This window comes from Tinamus guttatus, unplaced genomic scaffold, assembly GCF_059628265.1.
Source record: "Tinamus guttatus ecotype Peru unplaced genomic scaffold, ASM5962826v1 Tinamus_guttatus_pri_ptg000503l, whole genome shotgun sequence".
NCBI lineage: Eukaryota > Metazoa > Chordata > Aves > Tinamiformes > Tinamidae > Tinamus > Tinamus guttatus.
Window position 1 is genome coordinate 3,895,535 of NW_028289037.1, and position 11,181 is coordinate 3,906,715.

General features: G+C 40.1%; 1 protein-coding gene across 2 annotated transcripts in view; it reads right to left on the reverse strand.

The window, feature by feature from the left end:
- Positions 1-9,051, reverse strand: part of VWDE (von Willebrand factor D and EGF domains) — a 31,511-nt gene extending 22,460 nt beyond the window's left edge. Inside the window, exons 1-6 of one of the 2 annotated variants that reach the window (XM_088533495.1) lie at positions 8,976-9,051; positions 5,764-5,948; positions 4,037-4,268; positions 3,046-3,111; positions 2,109-2,368; positions 574-663 (exon numbers count right to left, since the gene is read on the reverse strand). In XM_088533495.1, coding sequence (XP_088389621.1) covers positions 574-663; positions 2,109-2,368; positions 3,046-3,111; positions 4,037-4,268; positions 5,764-5,948; positions 8,976-9,042 — 900 coding nt within the window. In that variant the 5' untranslated portion in view covers positions 9,043-9,051. The remainder of the gene's footprint in view (positions 1-573; positions 664-2,108; positions 2,369-3,045; positions 3,112-4,036; positions 4,269-5,763; positions 5,949-8,975) is intronic. The other variant, XM_088533494.1, reaches the window with a different exon arrangement.
- Positions 9,052-11,181: the final 2,130 nt, after the last annotated feature.

Genomic DNA, 11,181 nt, shown 5'->3' on the forward strand with positions numbered 1-11,181 from the left:
CCTGGCCAAGGCTATCCTCTGATCCAGATCTATGTGTTTCATGGGCCAAAATCATGACAAAAAGGTAGACACAACTAAATCTACTGAACAATTAGCTTGCGAGGGCCCGAGTCTGAGCCATGGCCCTCTAGTTTAGAAAGGTCTAGTCCAGTTTCTGGAAGCCAGGCCTTTCGCTGGGCTGTTATAATTTGTGTGAGCCAGTGATTGTCTTCCTGCACCTTGAATAGATGGGGGAAGGCAGAAATACTTTTGATGCCACCAACATTTGACAAATCCAAGCTCACTACAGCCAGCTGTTCGCTCTCTGCATCCAGAATACATCTCGAGTGCCTTCTAGTCAGAGCCCCAACTATTTTCTGCAGCTGTTTTGATTCCATCTTACTCTCATTCATCATCCTACAAGATCTGATCACTGTCAAGCACAGAGTAATTACAAAAATGCTCAAACACTATTCATTGATGTAGATGTTTTAATGTGCCCACAGAAGAAATGTATTAATATTACATGTTAGCTACAGCAATACTCAAAAAGAATCCTACTGCAATAAAGATAGTGTTTTCTTTTCAAATTACCTTTATGCCAGCAAAAAACTCCTCACTCTCAACAGGAGAGCTTTGTATATCTGGTTTCTCCAAGAGAAAGGCAGAACTGCTACAGTAAACCTGCAGGACAGAAATAACACAATATATTATAGTGTCGGAGTCCTTATGTGAATACAAAATCCAGCCACAATTGGCCAGCCTAAGAAATGCATCAAGTCCAGTCTCCACCATAAATTAGCAACTGCCTATGGTCTTGCTTAAGGAAAATACAGAAATTGATCAAGTACCTAAAAATCTTTTTGGGATTCTCTGTCAGTGCTTCAGAGCCTTCTTGAACAAGTTGGCTATAGACCAATGTGTCTAGCGAGCACCCATGCCTCCATCGATCTTCATAGTCTCTTCTGAACCGTTTTATGTTTGTTGCCTTTTATTTTTGTTGGGTGCCTTTTAGTTCTAAGATTATACAAGACAACCAGCCCTACTCCTCCTCTTCTTACTAAACTTTTAACTGGTATTATGAGCTTGGATGATCTCTTCTTCAAGCTGAGGAAGTTTATCGTATTCTCCTCTATGAGCCAGTCATATGCCACTAGCCATTCTTTTTTCTATTTCTTTAGCTATACCCTTTCTGAGATACTTTGATGAGACATGCGATATTTGAGATTTTTGTCAAATCAGGAATTTACAGCAGCATCATGTAGTTCATTCTTCAATCTCCATTTCTTTCTGACACTGAGCTAACATTGTCACAATCACTCATAAATGTTCTCAAGGATTTTTGAGGACTAGCAGGTACTACGGCTGTCCGTAAGCCATCCAAGCAGCCTGCCTTTGACCTGAGCCTCAGTGCATTATCGAGATAAAACAACTTAGGAAAACGGTAGAAAACAGGATATCACAAACAATACTACATGCTTTTGGACTGCATGTTAGTATATACAGGTAGACAGCTTGCGGGTTTTCCAGTGCATAAGCCTCTCAGAGTTATCACATGATCCTAGATCTTGAGCCTGCTACTACTTAAATTAATGGAATTGCTCTCATTGTTTTAATGGCAGAGATTAAACCATTTAAATGCTATTCAAGAGAGCTTAAACCACTGAACAACGTGGTCAAGCAGTAGTTCACTATTAACTTATAGGAACAGTTATTTGCTCAACACAGCATCTTAAAACAGCTAATTCTTATGAGCTCTCATTTAGGTGTAATTGCATCCTAATCTTAATTTACAGTATCAAACAAAATCACAGGTGAAGATAATGTAACTTGAGGAAACATTTATACACTAGAGGCACACTACAACTGTACTGAGACTGAGTCTTAAAACTTCAATGGTGGTGGTAACTATTGATACGTTCTGTGATGTCTCCATATTTGTACGGGCACTGTTGAAGCAAAGAACACCCAGGGGCATCATTTTTCTGCCAAGAAAGCTTAAGGAACCTTGTCTCTAACAACTGTTAATATCTACTCAGCATTATTAACTCATATGTCAACAGATAAAATTCCTATGGAGGAAAAATAGTATATTTACAAAGATACAAAGATAATTATTTTTAACATACTCTGTCTCCAAGTTTGAGGTTTATGCCATCTAGTTCTAAAAGTGAGAATGTATGAACTGCTGTCTCACGTTTCAATTCCTCTTTGACGCCTTCAGGAGAAAGTCTGGACCAAGCTACAATAAATCCAACCAAGCTGTTTGCAAAAGGAACGCCAAAGGTGCACCTGAGGTATATGCTGCCTTTGATCAACTCTGCTACAACTTCAGGGGTAGCTGGTGATGGTGGTGACACAGACGCAAATGATGGAGCCGCCAGCTTACCTAGTGAAACAAAAGTGTAGTTTGTGCTTTTTATTCCATGCAAAAATATTTCTGGATGAAATAACTTTGACATGTATTTTGTCAGTGAATAAACTAATAATATTTACTTTTACTATATCCGGAATTGTTATGTAATTGTTAAGAGGAGGAGTGAAAAAGTGTATTTTCCTTCTATTAACATGAGAAAAATCTCTTTATCAATGTTTGATTATGTTTTAACCCACAGGAAGGTGCTGAAGAGGGGGAAAAAATGAGATAATAAAAATGCAGTGAACCATCTTACCAGAGAGGAGAGAGCAACGTGTAAACGAATTTATGCAAAAGAAGAGCATCTTCTCCACTTACGTGGAAAAGGATAAGAGCTGATTCTTTTGGAGTGAAATATAAAATGAATCTGCAAATTTACATTAATCTATAAATCAGTATTACTAAAATTACATTTTAATGTTTATTCTGAGCATTATGTTCAGGAACTACAGATCAGATATTATTTCTAAACTGCTTATCCTGCAGAAATTCAAGCAATATTAAAGATAACATGAATATTTTTTATTCAAGACAGAATATGACTAAATGTTGAAGTCATTGGGTCATGGATGCAAATCCATGCAAATCCTTAAAAAAAAAAAACCCAAACCAAACCAAACAAACAAAAAAACACAGAAGAAAATACTTACTGCTACAGATACTTTTAATTGCTTCTTCCTTGAGATCACAAATCTGTGGTTTTGCATATGCAACAGCTGTATATTGTTTTTAGGTGATACATTCATGTACATACCGATTAATTACATGCCAAGGCTCCTAAAATACTGCTCTACATAAAAAATAATCTAAACATCACAAAGCAATAATAGAAGTGTAAATTACCAGTATCAAAAAAATCTTGTAATCTGATTCATATATAATTATGGTAAGAGTCAGTACAAAACCTTAAACTGGAAATCACAAGTTAGCTGTATTTAAGAGAATGGGTACAGAACATCTTACTGTCTCTACATCTTTTATTAGAGATTTACCCAGAAAAAACCTAGACATTTTTGCTAGCAAATAAAAAGGAATTAAAATATTATCTTGATTAGGAGTTATGTCTTCCCAAAATCCATATCTGAGTGATTATTCACTACAACCCAAGACAGTCAAGTCCATAGAATCATAGAATGCTTAAGGTTGGAAGGGACCTCTAGAAGTCATGTAGTCCAACCTCCTGCACACGCAGGGTCACCTAAAGCACGTGGCAGTGCGGAACTATTTTGAAAAATCACCTTTCCAAGTGGTATAAGAAAAGATTCTTGTGATCTACTGTTGTTTGCTAATTCTCATGTTATTACATTATATCTTACTAATGAATATTCACAGAGACTGTCAGCATCAATATTATAAGTTGCATTTACAGGAGCTTTTGGTACATATAGCTATTTTGAAATGTTTATGTTCAGCAAAATGTCTTAAAAATGTAACTTTAAAATATTTACTACTGTTTTCTAGTATATTTTATGCTTTTATTGCTTTTATCTAGTTTTTAATAACTTTAACAATGAGCAATCCGAGAGCACCTATCCGGAATGCAGTAGACTTCTTTTAAGGAAGGTTTATATGGAAGAATATCAGAAAACACTTATTAATGAACATGGACATCTCCCCAAGTTAGTGCACATGGTTTCTCACCTTCGGCACAATAGCCCATGCAGCCTTGGGTGGGTTGCAGCAGGTAAACAAAGAAATCTCCACAGTTTCTCACACTGACAGGGATTCGGAAAAGGCAGCAGTCCCTGGAAGTGCTGAAGAAGAACTGCCACGTGGCACATGCTGTTAACTGCTTCACCTCACCAGGCCGAGGCAGGGTCTCTGCCTCCCGCAGGGAGAGCCACACAGGGGCCTGAGTACCACAGTGGTTCACCTGAAACCCCCAAGGAAAACATCAGAAAACAGTTAATGCTGCATCAGGCTGCTCCATCCTTCCAGCTATGTTGTCTAGAGCCTTCTCTACTTGGATGGTAGACCAGCTGTATCCAGGTAAGTGACTGAATGCTTAGCACTCAGGTCAGATTTTTAAAAGTTTCCTGGATGACCTGAATAGATAGGTCATTAGTCTAAACTGTGTTTTGGAAAACATCTGGTGAAAACATCACATTGACCTAGTTGACCTTGCTGGTTCTTTGTATAGAGCGCATCCACTCTGTGATGGCAGAATAGAAGTAGCTGATTTGTATTAAACCTCATTGAAAGTCCTTTAGGAAGTATACTGTTCTGTACAGATTTTGGAGCATAATAACAGGACTTGAAGAGTTGTGCAACCCTGTAGCTATTGCACAGCAAGTTGCCTATGCAGCACGCTGGCCTGCTCGAGGAGGCCGGGTGCTAATGTGCCCTGTTACTTGCTGGTCCATAGAGCACCTGGACATGAGGAGAAAGCACAAAGTTCCCATTAGCTCCAAGCTGAGCTTCCCTTGCCCCTTCCTTGCCTCAGGAGGAGAGCCCTCTAAGCCATGACCTGCCTGCAAATTAAAGATAGGATTTACCTGTGTACTTTAGTGCCTTATACTGCTTTAGAGATTAAAACAGGTGGAGGACGCTGCTTTAAGCTCCATGGAATTTTCCTGCTATCTTTTAGCTGGTTTGGGATTCTGTTAAAAGTATTTTGTTCTTACGCGCTTTTGTTCATTCGAAAAAGCATAGGTAAAATATTCTGTTTTTTTTTGTTGATGTTTTCAATTAAGGAAATGTTTTCAAACAGTTAATTACTAGGAAATATCTCCTTAAAATATAGCTATTACAGAGCTGTTGAAGAACCTCCAAAAAATCAAGCATTACGAATCAAAGGTATTAAATATACCAAGTAATTTTTGAGTCTTAAGGGACTCTTTTGAGTCTTGCAAGTGACAAGAAAACTAATCTTTAGTTAGCTTTGTGAGTTCAAACCATTTTATGATGAATCCCTCCTCTCTTACATGACCACTTTAAAAGCTCCACAATTATTGGCATCATGTGGCTACCAGTCCCTATATTGCTTTTACATGTCCTTAGTAACAGACTAATTGTGATGATACGGTTGTGGTTTTTAGTTGTGGCCGTTGCTTCTAAGCTAGCGCTGAGAAACACTGTCTTTAGCAGTGACTAGAAATAATGATTTTTGAGTCGTCTAAAAATAATATAATTTATTATCCTCTCTTCTAGTCCATTAGTCCCTTAAATTTAAGTTTTTCAGACATAACTTGCAAGCTTTTACTGTCAATGTTTTCAAAGTTTTTGATAGTTTTGTATTTACAAAGACAAAGATGGTTTGCATCTCACATGTAATCTCCATAATTGTTTAATTTCGTTATACCTACCTCACTGAGGATTTAAGAAAAAGTAACTATTATTTATCATAAATAAATAAAGTGCAACCCTACCTCCACACATTTGGTTGGCATCTCAGCAGGCTTATCAAAAATCATAAAGCGGTACCACCCTGGTGTTAGGGAATGGTCACATATTAAATCCTGAATAGCTGATTGCTGCAGGTGAGATGAATCAAAATTCACACTTCGATAAGGACTCTTCAGGATCTGATGCCCACCAGCATAACATTCAGGAACTGTGAAACAAGAATATTAACAAACAAGTTAGAAAAGTTTTTAAATATTTCTTATTGGAAAATTTGAGGATTCTGTAGTATTATACGTGACCTCTTTTACTTAAAAATATATTGAAGTCCTTCTTTGTTACAAAAGGAACTAGATATGTTAATGCTCTAATGACATGCCTTTTTGTAGTAAGTGTAAATACAACTGGCATAAAAGCATTTTTGGACATCAAAGTAGCCTTCAGTTTCAAAAATCACAAAACTGATAGTAGATTAAGTCACTGATCTGAATCTGGAGAAAACCTTAATGATAGCTTAAAAAAAAAAAAAAAAGCCTCATTCAGCAATAGAGGAGGACACCAAAATCCAAGACTAATCTGGAGAAACTGAAATGACTGATGCTGAGTTAAAGACAGTAAGAGTTCTAGTTAGTGAAATATTTGCAGGCAGTGTCAAGCGTAATGAATTCCGTCAAGAATGTGCTTGGAAAGTAAAAGTTGGACTCAAAGTAGTAGGATGAATGCAAATAAATAAGTATCTGTGTATGTGTTCCTGTTTATATCTGATTTTTAAAAATACTTATAAGGATATCAACTGATGCTATAAATGCAATTTCATGGTACACTGAGTGTCACAGCAAACTAAAATTCTTGCTTCCACCACACCACTAATCAATTTTTTAAAAAGCATAAACGAAGCACTATAATCTGAAATTTTGGATATTATTAGCATAATCCTAAATTACTGCTTCCATTTGTTCCTTTTTTCTTTTTTTTTTTAATAGCTACACCATGCAAAATATGAGACAAATGTTGCTAATTACTGTTACTACATCACTGATTTTGGTTAAAAGAGTGTAATAATGCGACATCTACTAAATTCCTACATATCATTGTCCCGATAGCCAGAATTATAAGACTATCTCAAAATCAGGTAATTCCCCTCCTTTAAAAGGGGAAGGTGCTCTAGCAAAACAACGAAGTTCCTCTCTTCCGAGCAAACTAGGACAATCCTAGATGGTCTTTCAAAGAGCAAGGCCTTAATCCCATCTGGCTCTAGGCAACCCAAGCAGGTGACAATAGCTTTATATTCACCCCTAAGCGCAGATGGAAGTCCATGCGATTGCCTACAGCACCACTCGGCTTCGGAGTTGCTTGGAGCAGCCCGTAGGCCATTCGTGTCCATACACGTTGACCTCAGCGGGAATGTTTCCCTCACAGGAGCCTGAAGAAAAGCTCTTGCAGAACCAAAGGTCAGACTTGGGTGTTATTGCAGTGTTTTCCAAGCAAGCTGCAGCGTGAGCAGTTTATGAACCAGGGTGAAAGTTTCTTCCTGTCTTCTATTTTTCACTGAAATTCTTCCTTTCATATAGCACCCTCCCTCCCACTGTAACTAAATCACTCCAGGAACAATTAGTATCTGTTACCTTTTCCACTAATAAATCAAATTAGACAGGAGACAAGTCTTTATTTTCTTTTCTTCTACAGTTTAATTAAACATCATTTGATAGAGCTCTAAAATAGCACACTGTACTCAGTGTAATAGGGTTATAAATCCTAGCAGAGATCAGATTATACACTTATAATACCCATTGCTTTTAAATGTCACACAGCTCTTCATATATTTTTCTTCAGAAGCAGCAGCTCGCATTTCCATGGTTATTACTGTCAATTTAAGTGTTCTTACCTAATCATGTAACTGATGTGTTGCCTACCTTTAGTAACAGTGAAAACAAATAAATATAACATTTTTAATGAAAAACATACACAGCAAATGTATGTTGTATTCCCTGTGAGAAAGTTACAGCAGCAGAGCAAACTATGCCTAATCAAATGCATTAAAGAGAAAAACCAATAAGTCTTCCACTGAAATTAAGATTTTCTCGTCCAAAAGAATGACGACATTAGAAGTTATTTCAAATTTTCTGTTTCAAAATGGCTAGCACCCTTTGTGCTGAAATGCCGTGTGCTGAATGTGCTGAGTCCAACAGCTGCAATTTTCAGGCCAGTGCACCGAGTCTGGCAGAGTAGAAAGCAACAGAAAGCAGGGTCTGACACTTGAATGTGTTAAGAAAGCCAACTGGCAGGGCAAGCTTATCTACCAGCTCTGCTTATCATGGGAGGTACATTAGAGATATTAGGTACATTAAAGACACATAATAAGAATAAATTGAAAGTCAGGTTACTTTTTACAGTGGAATTTATCCTTTATCTGAAGGGATAATTGTAGCTGCTGGTGGAGGCTCCTCTTCAGAGGGGCAGCTCAAGAAGAGAGTTGAGAAAGGATTTTCCAGCTGCTCTTGGGCAAGGCCAGCATTACGGAACAGATCAGGATCCATGAGCTCTTCCACCCATAGCGGAAAAGGGGAAAAAGGAGGCACTCAAACAAGGGATGAATGGCAAGACTGGCAAAACAGTTCCTCAGTCTTATATAACTTACTGGGTTGTATTTTTTTTTCCATTTAAAGGCCAGGATCTGGCAAAGACTGAGGATTAATACTTGCCAAAAGCACTCACTCTGATCTTGAATGTGTTTGTTCTTGCATCTACTGATTGCAAATGATGCCCCCTATCAACATCTCTAGGAACACATTAAAACTAGGATTACTGTTTATAAACAAAAAAAGCACTTGGATGTACTTGTGGGTTTGGAGTCTTACAGAACAAGAAAATGGGAGTTAAATTTTTTTAGAAGAAATCACCATTCAGAGTAACATTTTTAGAGCAAAACATATAAACTAATGCAACTATCTAAAAGATACCATTTGCATGGAAGAAGTGTATATTTAAAAATAAAAATACATTTAAAAGCAGGTTTTGTGGCAATAATATTATAACGCAACAGAGGGGGCTGCGATTCTCTCCTTGGGAGGGCTCCCGCAGAGCGGCGAGCGCCACGCAACCCCGCTGCCCTCCCCGTGCTCAACGCCCGTCGCTGAAACCCCGGCACCCTGCGCGGCGGCGGCGACGCCGGGGACACTGCGGCGACGCCGCGGACACAGCGCCCACCCCGCGGAACCCCGCGCCCGCCCCGCGTTACCTGCGCGGCGGGGCGGCGCGGGCGCCACGCAGCCCAGCAGCGCCGCGCACAGCCAGAGGCGCCGCATGGCGGCCGCGGGCGCCGCTCCGTGCGGGCCCCGCTCCGTGCGCGCCGCCTCCGCGCGCCGCTCTGGCCGCACCGCGGCCCGGCCCGCGCCTTATGGCCGCGGTGGCGGCGCCGCCGGCCCCCAGCCCGCCTCCCGCCGGCCCCCGCCTCGCCCCGGCCCCCCGCGGGCGGCGAGGAGGAGGCTGCCCGCCTTGGGTACCTCATGGCGGCGTGAGGGTTGTGGAAGGAGCCCCCCGGGCAGGCCCAGGCTCCGCGGGCAGCAACGTCCTGAACCGCCCCTCTTCAGAAGTAGTTATCAAAGAAGTGGCTCCATGTTTAAGATTTGGAGGAGCTTTGGGGTGTTTTTCTGCCTAGGCTGGAGCCATGCAGATGCTGAGTTGCTTGGCACCTGCGAGGGCATATGCCTTCAGTCCTTCATGTTCCCTTGGAGAGGAGCTGAAATCTCTTAATTTGGCAGAGAATTCCCCGCAGAAGGGGGCTGGGAGTCAGTGCAGAGACACAGCCTCACGCGGGCAGCGGCATCTTCTCTGGGAGATGCTGACCAGGCCAATGACGGCCGCAACTATTTAGAAGGAATCAATGGTTGAGCTTGAGCCTTAGGTTGGAGACTTGGCTTTCCCAGTCCTGTGAGGCAAGTGCATCAGCCATGATGCACCTTTATCCTTGAAAGCTGCATGTATCTGATTGATAGGATAGTAAGGTTCCCCCACCCCAAAATGTTTAGTTGCAGAGAAGACAAAAGGAAGAAAAGAGGAATTTTACAACAAAACAAGTTACAAAATAAAGAGCTAGAGGAAGCGTCACTGAGAAGCTTTGACAAAACTTAAGCCCTGACCTTCTTCTTTAACCTCTGCTAATCATGATGGACAGGTATTTACAGGAGGATTAACACCTTTCATCATGGATCGGAGGGGAGACTAACAAGAGGTAGCAGTAAAGGCTGTTGGAGTGAAGATACCTTCAGCTTTTTTGTTCAGGTTTTCAGTTTTAGCTGCCTCTGCTGCTACCAGCCTGATTGTTTCTTGCAGCAAGCGCAGTGCAGGAGCATGCGGTGGCTAAAGCAGCTGGCAGCTTGTCAAGGGTAGTGTTCTGCTCTCCCAGCGAGAAGCAATGGCATCAGTGACCCCGAATCTATGAAAATAGTTGTATGAAAATAATTGTAGGGTTGGTTATGCTCAAAAGTATAGGACTTTGCAGCAGGTGGCAGTTTCAAAAAGTTTTCTAATTCTTGTTGTTCTAATTAACAAAATCATAGGCTATGCCAAACAGTTTGGCGTACCCTTCACTCAAGATGGCACGTGAAGTCAAATTATAATTCTGAATGTGTATGCTATTAAGTAACAGGGTGTTCTGGGGAAAAAAAAAAAAGAAAAAAAAACCCCAAGATTTAGAATGAAGGAAACATTTAAGATTCTATAAATGGTGGCAAAGCCCAAGTCATCGCTTCTGTGAACAGTCTGAGTAAAAACGCAACACAAGGAACAGTGGTATCAGTGGTAAGAAGGATTTAGACATTGTGATGTAGAAATGCATTTTATGAACAAATAGAAAAGGAGATGTAAGGCAGGCTCTGAAAATTACTGCACTTCCAGTTTAGCAATCTAGCTGTATTCAGTAAAGCTTTTAAATACATATTTAATTTAAGATATATTCTTAAGCCCCCTTTGTGGAGGAACTAAGTTATTTGCTTAGAGCAAAGCCTGAGGAGAAATGCCTGTGTCGACTGACTTACTAAGCCAAGTGTAGGAGAAAAGCAAGAAGAACAGTGATAGATCAGAGAAAACAGACTTGTTGCTTGACAAGGAACAGGGCTTTCGACCTTTTTGAAAGTAGAGGCACCGCAGAAGTTAAAAGGTATAGATAAAAAAGGTAGCTCTGCTGATAGTAGGTCTTAGATGATATAGCTAGATTATACTGTTTTAATAGTTATCTGCACATGTAGGTGCCTAAGCAGCATGTGTGTGTGAGACAGACAGAAAGTTTAATAGGGATCCCCAAAAAAACACAAAAAAGAAAAGAGGAAACTTTTTCTCATAAATGCTGCCAACAGCAGCTTCTTACTATTCCTGTCACTTACGTGGACAACATCTAAATCAATAACTTAATATATATGAAATGTATGTCTTATTGGCCAAGATTA